General features: G+C 28.8%; 2 protein-coding genes across 4 annotated transcripts in view; one reads left to right on the forward strand and one right to left on the reverse strand.

Moving 5' to 3' along the window:
- The window catches only part of LOC111428712 (atos homolog atossa), an 82,090-nt gene that overhangs the window by 3,696 nt on the left and 62,040 nt on the right, over positions 1 to 16,354 (reverse strand). For all 3 annotated transcript variants that reach the window (XM_071198310.1, XM_071198311.1, XM_071198309.1), the window contains 6 exons: positions 15,320 to 15,520; positions 14,890 to 15,080; positions 13,381 to 14,793; positions 8,497 to 8,642; positions 7,706 to 7,878; positions 7,403 to 7,644 (listed from right to left, as the gene is read on the reverse strand). In XM_071198310.1, coding sequence (XP_071054411.1) covers positions 7,403 to 7,644; positions 7,706 to 7,878; positions 8,497 to 8,642; positions 13,381 to 14,793; positions 14,890 to 15,080; positions 15,320 to 15,520 — 2,366 coding nt within the window. The remainder of the gene's footprint in view (positions 1 to 7,402; positions 7,645 to 7,705; positions 7,879 to 8,496; positions 8,643 to 13,380; positions 14,794 to 14,889; positions 15,081 to 15,319; positions 15,521 to 16,354) is intronic.
- Positions 12,739 to 16,354, forward strand: part of LOC111419082 (translation machinery-associated protein 7 homolog) — a 66,588-nt gene continuing 62,972 nt past the window's right edge. The window contains exon 1 of the transcript XR_011641247.1: positions 12,739 to 12,753. The gene's annotated coding sequence lies outside the window, so the exon portion shown is untranslated. The remainder of the gene's footprint in view (positions 12,754 to 16,354) is intronic.

Raw genomic sequence — 16,354 nt, forward strand, 5'->3', positions numbered from 1 at the left:
CTAATTAACTTCAAGAATTTCTATCTCGAGAACTAAGAGTGATATTTCAAAATGGACTGGATCACTGGAAAACAGATACATTAATTAGTAATTGATAATAATTTCATAACAATTTTCCAAGAAATCGATTTTTTAGGAATTTTTTCATGTTACTCAAAAAAACGTAAATACTAATATTAACTTCAATATTTAATATCTCGAGAACTATGAAAGATATTTCAAAACGGACTTGTTCATTGTAATGGGGGTGCTTTAATTAATAATCGGTGTAAATTTCATAACAATTTTCCAAGAAATCCATCTTTCAGGATTTTTTAAAGCTACTCAAAAAACGCAAATACTTATATTAACTTACATACAATATCTTAAGAACTAAGCGAGATATTTCAAAACGGATTTGTTCATTGGAAAGGGGGTTCTTTTATTAATAATTGGTGAAAATTTCATAACAATTTTCCAAGAAATCGATTTTTCAGGATTTTTTAAAGTCACTCAAAAAAACATAAATATCTATATTAACTTGAACACATAATATCTTAAGAACTAAGCGAGATATTTCAAAACGGACTGGACCATAAGAAAAGGGGTGCTTTAATTAGTAATTGGTGAAAATTTCATAACAATTTCCCAAGAGATCGATTTTGCAGCGAATGTTTCAAATTACTCACGAAACGATATTCATTACGAATTAACTTTAACAATTTATATTTTAAGAATCAAGAGTGATATTTCAAAATAGATTTGTTCATTGAAAAGGGGGTGCTTACTTAATAAATGGTGAAAATTTCTTAGCAATTTTCCAAGAAATCAATCTCTCCGGATTTTTTAAAGCAACTCAAAAAACGTAAATATCTATATTAACTTGAATACTTAATATTTTAAGAACTAAGCGAGATATTCCAAAACGGACTTGATCATAAGAAAGGGGGTTCTTTAATTAGCAATTGGTGAAAATTTCATAACAATTTCCCAAGAGATCGATTTTGCAGCGAATGTTTCAAATTACTCACGAAACGATATTATTATTTTCTTATTAACTTCAGGAATTTATATCCCGAGAACTAACAGTGATATTTCAAAACGGAAAACAGATACTTTAATTAGTAATTGGTAATAATTTCATAACAATTTTCCAAAAAATCGATTTTTCAGGAATTTTTAAAGTTATTCAAAATATGGTAAAAATTTCCAATTAATTTCAGCAATTTATATCTCAAGAATTAAGTAAGATATTTCAAATCGAACTTTATCACTAGAAAGTAGTTGCTTTAATTAGTAATTGATGATAATTTTGTAACCATATTCCAAGAAATCGATTTTTTAGGAATTTTTTTAATGTTATAAATTATATCATTCTAACATTATTTAACTAGTATATAACTAATAACTATCTTAGTTCTTAATGAATGTCTTGGAATGCAAGTACGATTAGTTCAATCAGGAACAGTTTTGGGCGTAGTGGATACTTTGAAGTAGAAAAATTATAAGAATCGTACAAAAAGACTAGTATCAGCTATTTGATCAAAATCTGATATTAGATTTATCTGTTAAGCTTGGTTTGGGTGTATATTACATCAAAAATAAGTTTTATTATTATATTAAGTCAAAGCGGATTTTATAGAGCCTAAATCGAATGTTAATCAACACTTAACCTGACGGTAATCGAACGTTAATTCTGAGTTAGAGTCGCAAGAAATCAAAAATGGGTTTCATAAAACTTTAATCGAATGTTTATCGTCAAACTGTATCACTTAAAGTAAGATTTTATACAATTTTAAGTGTGACGATTAATTAACTTTAAGCGAACGCTAATCGATTGAAGTCTTAATTACCATTCAATCAAAAATGTATCATTATCAAACCATGATTTTCAGTAAATCTATGCTAACAGTGATGCTAATCGAGCTTCAGCTTGGTTTAACAAGGCGATTAACCTTAATCGAGTTCTTAATGGAATTAATGTGAAATTCCAATCACCTCGTTAGTATTTGAAGAAAATCGATTGTTTAAAAGAAGTACCTATAAAACGATTGAGAAAATTTTCCTTTAATTTTGATATAGAAAACGTTCAAGAATAAGATAGTGTCAAAAATATTGATTTGAAACCTCATTTTTAAATATATACTTCAAATGAATGGCTAAGCAAACATTCATAAGCGTAAGATATACGTGTTAGAAGTCATTTGGAGTCGGTGAGAAGGATTCAGAAACGTTGAGAAGCGTTAAGAGGTTATAGAAGGTTTTGAAGCGAGTGCATATTAGTTAACGAAAGGTATTTGGAATCAGTGGGAGATGTTGGATGTACTGCGTGCCAATAAGGGCTACTGACAGATATTTAGAGTATTTAAAAGCGTAAGATATTGAAATCAACTGGGAGCTGTTAAAAACGAAAGACATTGGGACTCATTGTTAGAGTGGCTAGAGAGACTTTAGGGGCTATTCGGAGCTAATAAAATTAAAAGGTTGGGCAGGAAGACTCAGGTCTACAGCCGTTTTGGACTTTTTTTTTATATTTATTTTATATGTATATATATTTCTTTTCGTATTTCTTATTGTTATAATTTTTATATAAGTCCAAATAAATATTGTTTTCTTCTTCTTCTTAAAAGGTATTAATTAATAATTGGTGAAAATTTCATAACAATTTTCTATGAAATCAATTTTTCAGGATTTTTTAAAGCTACTTAAAAAACTTATATTAACTTATATTAAAAAATTTATATTAACTTCATCACTTAATATTTTAAGAAGTAAAACAGATATTTCGAAACGGACTTGATCATTGGAAACTGGATGCTTCAGTTAATAATTGGTAATAATTTCATAATAATTTTCCAAGAAATCGATTTTTCCATGAGTTTTTAAAGTCACTCAAAAAAACATAAATATCTATATTAACTTGAATACTTAATATCTTAACAACTAAGCGAGATATTCCAAAACGGACTAGATCATAAGAAAGGGGGTGCTTTAATTAGTAATTGGTAAAAATTTCATAACAATTTCCCAAGAGATCTATTTTGCAGCGAATGTTTCAAAATTACTCACAAAACGATATTCATTACCAATTACCTTTAACAATTTATATTTTAAGAACCGAAAGTGATATTTCAAAATAGATTTGTCCATTGGAAAGGGGGTGCTTTGCTTAATAAATGGTGAAAATTTCTTAGCAATTTTCCAAGAAATAGATTTTTCAGGAATTTTTAAAGTTACTCAAACACGATAAAAATTTCTAATCAAGTTCAGTAATTTATATCTCAAGAACTAAGAGTGATACTTCAAAACGGACTTGATCATTGGAAAGTAGATACTTTAGCTAGTAATTGGTGATAATTTTTTAACAATTTCTCAAGGATTCGATTTTTTAGGAATTTTTAAAGTTACTCATAATACGGATAAAATTTCAAATTAACTGCAGGAATTTATATCTCGAGAACTAAGAGTCGTATTTCAAAACGGACTTGATCACTGGAAAACAGATACTTTAATTAGTAATTGATAATAATTTCATAACAATTTTCCAAGAAATCGATTTTTCTGGAATTTTTAAAGTTATTCAAAATATGGTAAAAATTTCCAATTAACTTCAGCAATTTATATCTCAAGAATTAAGTAAGATATTTCAAAGCGGACTTTACCATTAAAAAGTAGATGCTTTAATTAGTAATTGATGATAATTTTGTAACCATTTTCCAAGAAATCGATTTTTCAGGAATTTTTCAATGTTACTCAAAAAAACGTAAACATTAATGGTAACTTCAATACTTAATATCTTAAGATCTAAGAGAGATATTTCAAAACGGACTTAATCATTAGAAAGTAAATACCTTAGCTAGTAATTGGTGATAATTTCATAACAATTTCTCAAGGATTCGATTTCTTAGGAATTTTTAAAGTTACTCATAATACGGTAAAAATGTCTAATTAACTTCAGGAATTTATATCTCGAGAACTAAGACTCATATTTCAAAACGGACTTGATCACTGGAAAACAGATACTTTAATTAGTAATTGGTAATAATTTCATAACAATTTTTCAAGAAATCGATTTTTCAGGAATTTTTTAAAGTTATTCAAAATATAGTAAAAATTTCCAATTAACTTCAGCAATTTATATCTCAAGAATTAAGTAAGATATTTCAAAACGGACTTTACCATTAAAAAGTAGATGCTTTAATTAGTAATCGATGATAATTTTGTAACCATTTTCCAAGAAATCGATTTTTTACGAATTTTTCAATGTTACTCAAAAAAACGTAAACATTAATGGTAACTTCAATACTTAATATCTTAAGATCTAAGAGAGATATTTCAAAACGGACTTAATCATTAGAAAGTAAATACCTTAGCTAGTAATTGGTGATAATTTCATAACAATTTCTCAAGGATTCGATTTCTTAGGAATTTTTAAAGTTACTCATAATACGGTAAAAATGTCTAATTAACTTCAGGAATTTATATCTCGAGAACTAAGACTCATATTTCAAAACGGACTTGATCACTGGAAAACAGATACTTTAATTAGTAATTGGTAATAATTTCATAACAATTTTTCAAGAAATCGATTTTTCAGGAATTTTTTAAAGTTATTCAAAATATAGTAAAAATTTCCAATTAACTTCAGCAATTTATATCTCAAGAATTAAGTAAGATATTTCAAAACGGACTTTACCATTAAAAAGTAGATGCTTTAATTAGTAATCGATGATAATTTTGTAACCATTTTCCAAGAAATCGATTTTTTACGAATTTTTCAATGTTACTCAAAAAAACGTAAACATTAATGGTAACTTCAATACTTAATATCTTAAGATCTAAGAGAGATATTTCAAAACGGACTTAATCATTAGAAAGTAAATACCTTAGCTAGTAATTGGTGATAATTTCATAACAATTTCTCAAGGATTCGATTTCTTAGGAATTTTTAAAGTTACTCATAATACGGTAAAAATGTCTAATTAACTTCAGGAATTTATATCTCGAGAACTAAGACTCATATTTCAAAACGGACTTGATCACTGGAAAACAGATACTTTAATTAGTAATTGGTAATAATTTCATAACAATTTTTCAAGAAATCGATTTTTCAGGAATTTTTTAAAGTTATTCAAAATATAGTAAAAATTTCCAATTAACTTCAGCAATTTATATCTCAAGAATTAAGTAAGATATTTCAAAACGGACTTTACCATTAAAAAGTAGATGCTTTAATTAGTAATCGATGATAATTTTGTAACCATTTTCCAAGAAATCGATTTTTTACGAATTTTTCAATGTTACTCAAAAAAACGTAAACATTAATGGTAACTTCAATACTTAATATCTTAAGATCTAAGAGAGATATTTCAAAACGGACTTAATCATTAGAAAGTAAATACCTTAGCTAGTAATTGGTGATAATTTCATAACAATTTCTCAAGGATTCGATTTCTTAGGAATTTTTAAAGTTACTCATAATACGGTAAAAATGTCTAATTAACTTCAGGAATTTATATCTCGAGAACTAAGACTCATATTTCAAAACGGACTTGATCACTGGAAAACAGATACTTTAATTAGTAATTGGTAATAATTTCATAACAATTTTTCAAGAAATCGATTTTTCAGGAATTTTTTAAAGTTATTCAAAATATAGTAAAAATTTCCAATTAACTTCAGCAATTTATATCTCAAGAATTAAGTAAGATATTTCAAAACGGACTTTACCATTAAAAAGTAGATGCTTTAATTAGTAATCGATGATAATTTTGTAACCATTTTCCAAGAAATCGATTTTTTACGAATTTTTTAATGTTACTCAAAAAAACGTAAACATTAATAGTAACTTCAATACTTAATATCTTAAGATCTAAGAGAGATATTTCAAAACGGACTTAATCATTGGAAAGTAAATACCTTAGCTAGTAATTGGTGATAATTTCATAACAATTTCTCAAGAATTCGATTTCTTAGGAATTTTTAAAGTTACTCATAATACGGTAAAAATGTCTAATTAACTTCAGGAATTTATATCTCGAGAACTAAGAGTCACATTTCAAAACGGACTTGATTACTGGAAAACAGATACTTTAGTTAGTAATTGGTAATAATTCCATAACAATTTTCCAAGAAATCGATTTTTCAGGAATTTTTAAAGTTGTTTAAAATATGGTAAAAATTTCGAATTAACTTCAGCAATTTATATCTCAAGAATTAAGTAAGATATTTCAAAACGGACTTTATCATTAGAAAGTAGATGCTTTAATTAGTAATTGATGATAATTTTGTAACCATTTTCCAAGAAATCGATTTTTTAGGAATTTTTCAATGTTACTGAAAAAAACGTAAATATTAATATTAACTTCAATACTTAATGTCTCAAGAACTAAGAGAGATATTTCAAAACAGACTGTATTATTAGAAAGTAGATGCTTTAATTAGTAATTGATGATAATTTTGTAACCATTTTCCATGAAATCAATTTTTTAGGAATTTTTTAATGTTACTCAAAAAAACGTAAGTATTAATATTAACTTCAATACTTAATATCTCGATAACTAAGAGAGATATTTCAAAACGGACTTGATCACTGGAAAACATATACTTTAGCTAGTAATTGGTGATAATTTCATAACAATTTCTCAAGGATTCGATTTTTTAGGAATTTTTAAAGTTACTCATAATACGGTAAAAATTTCTAATTAACTTCAGGAATTTATATCTCGAGAACTAAGAGTCGTATTTCAAAACGGACTTGATCACTGGAAAACAGATACTTTAATTAGTAATTGATAATAATTTCATAACAATTTTCGAAGAAATAGATTTTTCAGGAATTTTTAAAGTTATTCAAAATATGGTAAAAATTTCCAATTAATTCCAGCAATTTATATCTCAAGAATTAAGTAAGATATGTCAAAACGGACTTTATCATTAGAAAGTATATGCTTTAATTAGTAATTGATGATAATTTTGTATCCATTTTCCAAGAAATCGATTTTTTAGGAATTTTTAATGTTACTCAAAAAAACCTCAATATTAATATTAACTTCATTACTTAATATCTCGAGAACTAAGAGAGATATTTCAAAACGGACTTGTTCATTGTAATGAGAGTGCTTAATTAATAATTGGTGAAAAATTCATAACAATTTTCCAAGAAATCAATTGTTCAGGAGTTTTTAAAGCTACTCAAAAAACATAAATATTTGTATTAACTTCAATACTTATTATCTTAAGAATTTATCGCCGTTTTCTTAATTTTAATTAGAGGTGTGGAAACATAATTTCACGTGCTTTAAATCAAAAGAGATGAACAGATATTGGATGGATATATAGTGGTGAGTTTTGAAATAACCTAAATTACATTAAATCTAATAAATAATAAATATTTTCATAAAAACCATCTATTAATACCAACCTTAAATGTATTAAATATCTCAGCCACTTTGGACTCAGTTCAAGATCGTTGGTATTCTTATAATCATCAGGAATATTCAACGTTCTCTGTCTGATAAAGGTTTTGGTATTTGGAGGCATATCACTTAGGTCGTACATTATAACAAACATCTTTACTACCGTGCCAGATGGATTATATAATGTAACTTGAAGAGTTCCCGTCGGAGGTACATTGTATCCTTTTTTACCCAAGTTGATATGACCCTAAACAAAATAAAATTTAGAAATCTCAATCTTTTAGTACTCATCGTTTTACAATTCTTACCAAATATGGAGATGAAACTTTATCGTTGTCTCCTAAAGTGTAAAAGAACACAGTAACTGGAACGGTTAGATGTTTAGGAATAAAAGAACCACTCGCTCCAAGTTCAGCTTTAAATCCATGAACGGTTGAAACAGGTTCCAATCGGCCGTTTAAAACCGATTCTTCAAAACTTCCTATTTAAGTAAAAATATTAAATCAATTTTATTAATTTATATAACAATAAAATTAAATAAATGGGTGAAAGTGCTTTGCAAAGGTGTAAATATTTTGTAGATGTAAACGTACGCTTTATAACATAAAAAATATACATATAATACAGGAACCATACCTTAATAATTCACTAGAATCTGGTGTGACCCCTGTATATAAAATACGGGATATTTTTTTGTAGGGAATTTCTGTTTTTATTCAGATTTTAATATTTTTTTTGCAAATTTGTGCCAATTGCTAACAAAAAAACCCACACACAACACAATAGAAGACTTTTCATAAATAATAAAATCTAAAAAGAACTACAACAATATTATAAACCAAGGCACTTTCGACTTTACTAAAATAAAAAATAAAACCTCCTGAAAATAATTTAATACTTAATTTTTTTTTTTTTCGAACGAATAAATAAACTAACGGTAATAATTGTACGTACATAATAATGAAACGCTCTGAGGGGGTAGGAGGAGGTAGAGTCCTTTTGGCATACACATGTGTTTATACATAGTTTCATTTCATGGTTTTTATCTGAGACCGCCCATAGATAGAGAGAGACACTCTGTGTTTTTGTGACTACCAACCTAGCAAATTCGATGAGTGCCGTTTTTTGCAACGTTTCGTAGCCGGGACGAACCTGGGAGGCGCGTGCGCATCCGGACTTCTTGGAGATACGACACTACCGTCGCTCTCACTGTCTTCATCATTGAAATTATCCGCAAACAAAGCGCTAAAATAAAACAAGAAGATGTTTATTAATTACTCTTAATTCGTCTTAAAGAATTAAATCGATCGGTTTCAGTAATAATTGTGTTAATATTTATAGCACAATATTTGTTGGTATTACAAAATCTTTGCATATATTGTTATTCCTCATAGTTCCGGAATAACAATTAACAAATACAAATGTACAGTATTATAGTATTCCATTTCGCAGTATATAACTTAAATTATAGAGATGTAATGTTTTTGTCTTGGTAGAAACTTTTTTGCACACAGTTCTGCCCAGTTTTGTTACTATTCTGACCTTTTTGCATAAACTTTTCAGTCAGAGTTCTTCTTTTTCTATGGAAATTTTCTAACAGTGTCTACTGCTGGTGCTATAGATAGATATTTGTTATTAATTGAACAAATCAAGCTTGTCAATCAATGATATTTACGAGTTTTTTATTATTGTATTTGTCTCTTACTGACTGCACTAATATGTGTGCATATATAGTATCTGAATTATGTCGAATATGTCTGCATTGTTTATTCTATCAGTTACTTAGTAAAATATTATCAATGCAACTTCCTGATTCTCAATGGTTTTAGTGAACTTATACGTAGAACACATTACTTAGTGTTAGCCTTAGTAATTTTTCTTAATCATAAAATGTACTGGCGATAAACCCTATAAATGACAATATTTTGAACATTTTACGCTGCAATGGCATGGTATTATTGTGGAGTATTTTTGCATCTTGCACAACATTCTCAATGGGAGCTGCCTTTCTTTTGCAGAATTTTCTTTGTTAATGTTTTGATAATAACTCTTTCTGTCTTAAATTTATTTGCTACTACTATTATATCAGTATCAGTATTCTGGCCTTTTTGCACAAACTTCTATATTATTGTTGGTGCTAATGTCATTTAGCAGAAACAATTCTGTTGGTGCTCTCTGTTAATGGTACTGTTTATACCTTTTTGTAGAAAATTGTCAGTCATTCTTTCTTGTTTTGTAGAAAATTCTCCATTAGGATTCTTTGTAGTGTCAAGCGTCTTCTTCATCTTTTCTTCCTATAAATACTTTTGTCAGTACATACACTTTATCATTTTACACAAATTTTTGAATCTGAAGAAAATGTTCTTTTTTTATAATCATTGTTAAAGTTGTTCTCAATAAGTTTTACTATCAGCGTTCTTTATCAATGCTAATGTTTTTGGAGAGTTTTCTCAAGGTCTGGCGTATAAAAGGTAAATTTCATTAAATTAATCTAGAACACTTTTGTACGAATTGATTTCACTAATTGTGATTAAGTTTGTAGGATTATTTATGCATCATTCCAATAAAGCTATAAATTCTGTTGATATGAACATAGTGAATATATAGCATAAAACGTGGATATTAAAAAACAATTTTAACGGCATTGTGCATATTATATTAATTTAAACTTTTTAATTTTTTACAACTAAAACTTATTGGATTGTCTTTGAAACAGTCATTTTCTTTCTGAAAACATCTCAGCCCGTATACTCTATCAGTGTCGGAAAATTGTCGATCATTTCAAAAATTTATTTCTCAAGAACTAAAAATGATTTTTCAAAACGGCTTTTTGCATTAAAAAGAGGATGTTTTAATTAATAATTGGTGATATTTCCTCAAGGATCCTTCAAAATATTAATTTTATAGCGAATTTTGAAAGTTATCGATGAAAATTGCAACATCAAAAATTTTATCAAAATTTCAAAATTTGTTTTCTCAAAAAATAAAAGTTATTTTTCAAAACGGGTTGGTTTATTAGAAAGAGGATACTCTTATTAACACTTTGGAAAATTTTCAAACTCATATTCCAAGAAATGGATTTCATACGAATTTTTAAAACTTAATCGGCGAAAATTGCAAAATTCGAAAAAATTGTCGATTATTCAAACATTTTTTTCTCAAGAACTAAAAGTGATTTTTCAAAACGGCTTGTTGCATTGAAAAGAGGTTACTTTAATTAATAATTGATGATATTTCCACAAGGATCCTTCAAGAAATTAATTTTATAGCGAATTTTGAAAGTTATCGATGAAAATTGCAACATCGAAAATTTTATCAAAACTTCAAATATTGTTTTCTCAAAAACTAAAAGTTATTTTTCAAAACGGGTTAGTTCATTGGAAAGAGGACACTTTTATTAACACTTTAGGAAATATTCAAACTCATATTCCAAGGAATGGATTTTATACGAATTTTTAAAAGTTAATCGGCGAAAATTGCAAAATTCGAAAAAATTGTCGATTATTCAAATATTGATTTCTCAATAACTAAAAGTGATTTTTCAAAACGGTTTGTTGCATTGAAAAGAGGATACTTGAATTAATAATTGATGATATTTCCACAAGGATCCTTCAAGAAATTAATTTTGTAGCGAATTTTGAAAGTTATCGATGAAAATTGCAACATCGAAAATTTTATAAAAACTTCAAATATTGTTTTCTCAAAAAGTAAAAGTTATTTTTGAAAACGGGTTGGTTCATTGGAAAGAGGACACTTTTATTAACACTTTGGGAAAGTTTCAAACTCATATTCCAAGAAATGGATTTTATACGATTTTTTAAAACTTAATCGGCGAAAAATGCAAAATTAGAAATAATTGTCGATTAATTCAAAAATTTATTTCTCAAGAACTAAGTGATTTTTCAAAACGGCTTGTTGCATTAAAAAGAGGATACTTTAATTAATAATTGGTGATATTTCCGCAAGGATCCTTCAAAAAATTAATTTTATAGCGAATTTTGAAAGTTATCGATGAAAATCAATTATCAATTAAAATTTCAAATAATGTTTTCTCAAAAACTAAAAGTTATTTTTCAAAACGGATTGGTTCATTGAAAAGAGGACACTTTTATTAACATTTTGGGAAATTTTTATACTCATATTCCAAGAACTGGATTTTATACGAATTTTGAGAACTTAATCGGTGAAAATTGCAAAATTAGAAAAAATTTTCGATTATTTCAAAAATTTATTTCCCAAGAACTAAAAGTGATTTTTCAAAACGGCTTGTTGTATTAAAAAGAGGATACTTTAATTAATAATTGGTGATATTTCCACAAGGATACTTCAAGAAAATAATTTAATACCGAATTTTGAAAGTTTTCGATGAAAATTGCAACATCGAAAATTTTATCAAAACTTCAAAATTTGTTTTCTCAAAAACTAAAAGTTATTGTTTAAAACGGGTTGGTTCATTGGCAAGAGGGCACTCTTATTAACACTTTGGGAAATTTTCAAATTCATATTCCAAGAAATGGATTTTATACGAATTCTTAAAACTTAATCGACGAAAATTGCAAAATTCAAAAAAATTGTCGATTATTTCAAAAATTTATTTCTCAAGAACTAAGTGTTTTTTCAAAAACTAAGTTATTTTTCGAAACGGGTTGGTTCATTGGAAAGAGGGACACTTTTATTAATATTTTGGGAAATTATCATAGTGATATTCCAAAAACTGGATTTTATAGCAATTTTTAAAACTTAAACAGCAAAAATTGTAAAATTCGAAAAAATTGTCGATCATTTCAAAAATTTATTTCTCAAGAATTAAAAGTGATTTTTCAAAACGGCTTTTTGCATTAAAAAGAGGATACTTTAATTAATAATTGGTGATATTTCCACAAGGATCCTTCAAGAAATTAATTTTATAGTGAACTTTGACAGTTATCGATGAAAATTGCAACATCGAAAATTTTATCAAAATTTCTCAAATATTGTTTTCTCAAAAACTAAAAGTTATTTTTCAAAATGGGTTGGTTCATTGGAAAGAGGACACTTTTATTAACATTTTGGGAAATTTTTATACTCATATTCCAACTGGAACTGGATTTTATATTGGTATTATTGTTATTCAGCAGAAACTATACTATCAGTATTCCTAGTCAAAAGCGGCGTTTTTTTCTTTTCTGCAAACTCCTCCGTCAGAGCTTCTGCAGAAATGTCTTTATCAACATCCTCTGTCAGGTTAGTTCCCATTTTTCTGTCAGTGTCATGTGTTCTTGTCATCATGCAATAACTGTTCCCAATCTCTCTTTTTGTGTTACACAGACAAATTTTTGTGTTAGTGATGGTGTTCTTGCTTTCTGCAATTTTCAATGTAAGTTTTTTGAACTTTCTTGCATAAATTTCTGCGTCATTGTAGATGTTTTTGTGTTCTGTTTTTGTCTTTCTGTAAAAGCTTCTTTATAAGTGTTGTAATTTTTCTACTAGAATATTATTGATCAAATTATATATGTCTATCTATCAGCACATAATTTAAAAGTCTACCACAATAATCAAGTGTAAGCCACATTACTGTTTCTAAACATTAGAACTCTAGAATATAGCAAAAACTTTAGTAAGCTTTAGCATACCTTATGGACAGTCAACTATTTTGAGGAAATAATTTCGCAATAGTTTCGATGACAGCTTCATTGTATCAATCATTCAATCAATGTATAGTAACAATATCATGACGTTGCCTTATGACATAATATATATGGACGAAGATTTGCTACTAAGATTTTATTATTGATGACAAGGATAATTTGAATATGCAACTTGTTTGTTGCACATTTATTTCTTGTCTATAAATATACATACATTCTTAAAAATACCGAAACGGTCAAATTAATCTTTTTAACGATTTAATTTAGAATAAAATATTAAACGATTTTATAGAAAATAAAGCAATTAAATTAATTATAGTTATTAAAATAATTAAATTAATTAGATATTTACCAACCTCTTAATTGCAGAAACTGAATTAATACTGGAATCGAAATCAAAACATTTTCCTCGTCGTACCGGAGCTGGACTGCTAGTTAAAGGTAATCCAGATCTTGAATGAAAAACCATAGAAGCCGCATTATCCAGTGATTTTCTAAACTTCGCCTGTTCAATCGAAGATGGCACGTCAACTATTTGATTAATTTTCTTCGTCGTCTCAATCTTATTTGGTTCAACAAACTTTTTCTCGCCATTAACAATCCTTTCTTCACCGTTTAATTTATTGGTATCGTCGATAATTTTATTAGCATCATTATATTTTTTGTCAATGCTGGGAAAGTTGTCAAAGTCCAATTTTTGTCGAACTTTACCGTTGTACAACCTCGGAAAGTGTTCCCTAAGTTTATTGCATCTGTGGCCATTACTACCAGCGTTACTACTGTTGTTATGGGCCTTGTTATCACAATTGCTACCTACGTACATACTAATGTTTGTCTTATAACTAAAAATATCACCGCTTTCACACCGATTCAGCATATTATCACATTTACCCGTTTGAACAACGTCAACAGTGTCGTTATTTGTACTACTGTCTTTGCCACACGGCAGAGTTGTGCCCTCGTTGTTTTGAAGGCGACAACTCCTCAGGATGGCATTAAGCAAAACGTCGCCACCTTCGTTTTGCCTCTTGCTGAGATCAATTTTATCGAAAACTTTCAGGGCGTCTTTAATTTCGTTCAAATCTAATTTAGGCGTCTTCACCGATTGTTCTTGTACCGAACAGTTTCTTTTTTCGATCTTTCCAGCCCCGTTAAATTTTTTCTTCTCTTTAAATTCATCTCGAAATTGATAACTCGTCGACGCCTCTTTACCACAATAATAACTTGATTGTTGTTGTTTAGAAGTCGATGGTTGTTCGTCTAAAAAATGATTTTGACATCTCTTCACGAATTTACACTCCTTTTTAACGCTCGGATCGAACTCGTCTAGATCTTCGCAACGATGCTTGCCCATTAAAGTACAACTTGTATGCATCCTATCGTCGAATAATCCGTTTTTTTCGTCATCTTTTGATTTTTTTCTTTCTTCCTGGTGAATTGTTTTAGGGATTGAATTTGAAGTACATCTTTTACATATTAGGTTGGGCATTGTGGACATCCTGGGCAAGCTGGATAATGTAATATTTAGGGAAAAACCGTTGCCTAAATCCGTGGGCGGAAAAGTGTGTTTCGTCACTGTGGTGTTGAACATGGATATTTGGTAGGTTTCTCCTGGGATCGCCAAACGATATTTGAAGTTTCTCGGGGTTAGTTTCACCTCTGTTTCTTGCTGCGAGGATAACCATGCTGATATTTGTGAGAAGTATAATTGAGAACGAACGGCGTTGATCAGTTGGTTGAAGGTGAAAGGGGAAGAGATGTCGGAAGGTCTATAAATATTAAAAATATTTATGTTATTAGAGCTTAAAGGTACGAAATGATAGGAATTAAGGATTATTCTGAACAACTCATTTTTTGTTTCTTACCTATGTTGGTTGACCGATAGATGCCATTGTTCTAAAAGAAGTCCTTCTCCGGAAACGTTATCAGAAGCCGAGTCAATAGAATCCTGTTTGTTACAATTACAATTGGGTACCAAAAGAACTTCGACGCAAACCGGAATATTCTTCATGCAAAGATTCAGTATCTGGTTTTGAACAGTTTTGTACTGTTGGCACTGCAAATAAAACAAAACCAATTGAGTATCCATAAGTTTTAACCCATTGTCATCGACAGCTGTAAAGTCAATCCGACTTTCCGCTACCTATTCATACCACGAACCTTTCGAAATCGATTGTATTACTAATGCAGGCACGTGTCGCTCTTCTAAAGTAGCGAAAACCCAAGCAAAATCGATAAGAGGTCACGGAAACCAATGTGGTTATTATCCAATTTTTTTTTTAAATTTTTACTTACCAAAATATCGGTAGCGTTGCATCTATGTTCCTGAGGCAAAGTTTGTTTTCCCGCGGGACAATGCGGCCCTTCATAAAATCCCTTCGATTTATTCACTTTTCCGGGAATACGTCCTTCGGTAACCAAAGCTGCAACGGTGACGAGAACGTCACCGCTATCTCTAAAACAATCCCTGTCTACGTCAAAAGAAGAACTATGCATCTGAAAATACAAAAAAAAAATTGTCATTACTCATTACAAATTTTATTATCGCTACAAGTTATATCATTACTCGGTGTGTGTTAGTAGGGGAGATACAACTCTCCCTTATATACATACACGCGCTTTGCATGTTATTGATCCTCATGTTAAGTTGGAGGACGTTTTAATCCGGGATATACAAGATTTAACGGTGGTCGGTTCGTTAAGGATGCGTTTTGAAATGGTGGTAATTGCTGTGACCTCATACCTCGACCTGTTCCGCCATACAAAGAATAAAAAGTGGAAAATATCGTACGTTGTAATTATGATTAGATACTTTCTTAACAACCTTCGACAACTTGTTTAACTCGGTTAATCGTGACGTAACGTGATTATTATAAAAGATTTCGGTGTAAACTTCACAATGAGAAATTATTCGTTTCTTTTAATGGTTCGGTTGTGCCTATTATGAAAAGTAATTAGGTTTTCGCGTTTTGTAACCGATTATTTTGTCATAATGCGGTAAAAGAAAACAAAGGAAATTGTTGAAAGTTATAAATCTTTCGGTTAAAAGTAACAACTTATTTATACGATTTAATCATTATTTACGTGTTTTCTAACTTTCTTTCAAAAGCATTAATCTATTTAATCACAAATTTTATATACATTTTGAGTCAGAATGGCTAAATGATTGGATACAAAAGAATTGGAAATCTATAATAATGAGATTTATAAAAACACCACAACATAGGAATTACGGAGTATTTGATGGTGTCCAACAATGAAGGAGGATGAGAAAATGAGGAAAGGATTAGAATAATATAAAATATCTGTTGAGAAAGTATGAAGAGCTAA

Source organism: Onthophagus taurus, chromosome 7, assembly GCF_036711975.1.
Source record: "Onthophagus taurus isolate NC chromosome 7, IU_Otau_3.0, whole genome shotgun sequence".
Lineage (NCBI taxonomy): Eukaryota > Metazoa > Arthropoda > Insecta > Coleoptera > Scarabaeidae > Onthophagus > Onthophagus taurus.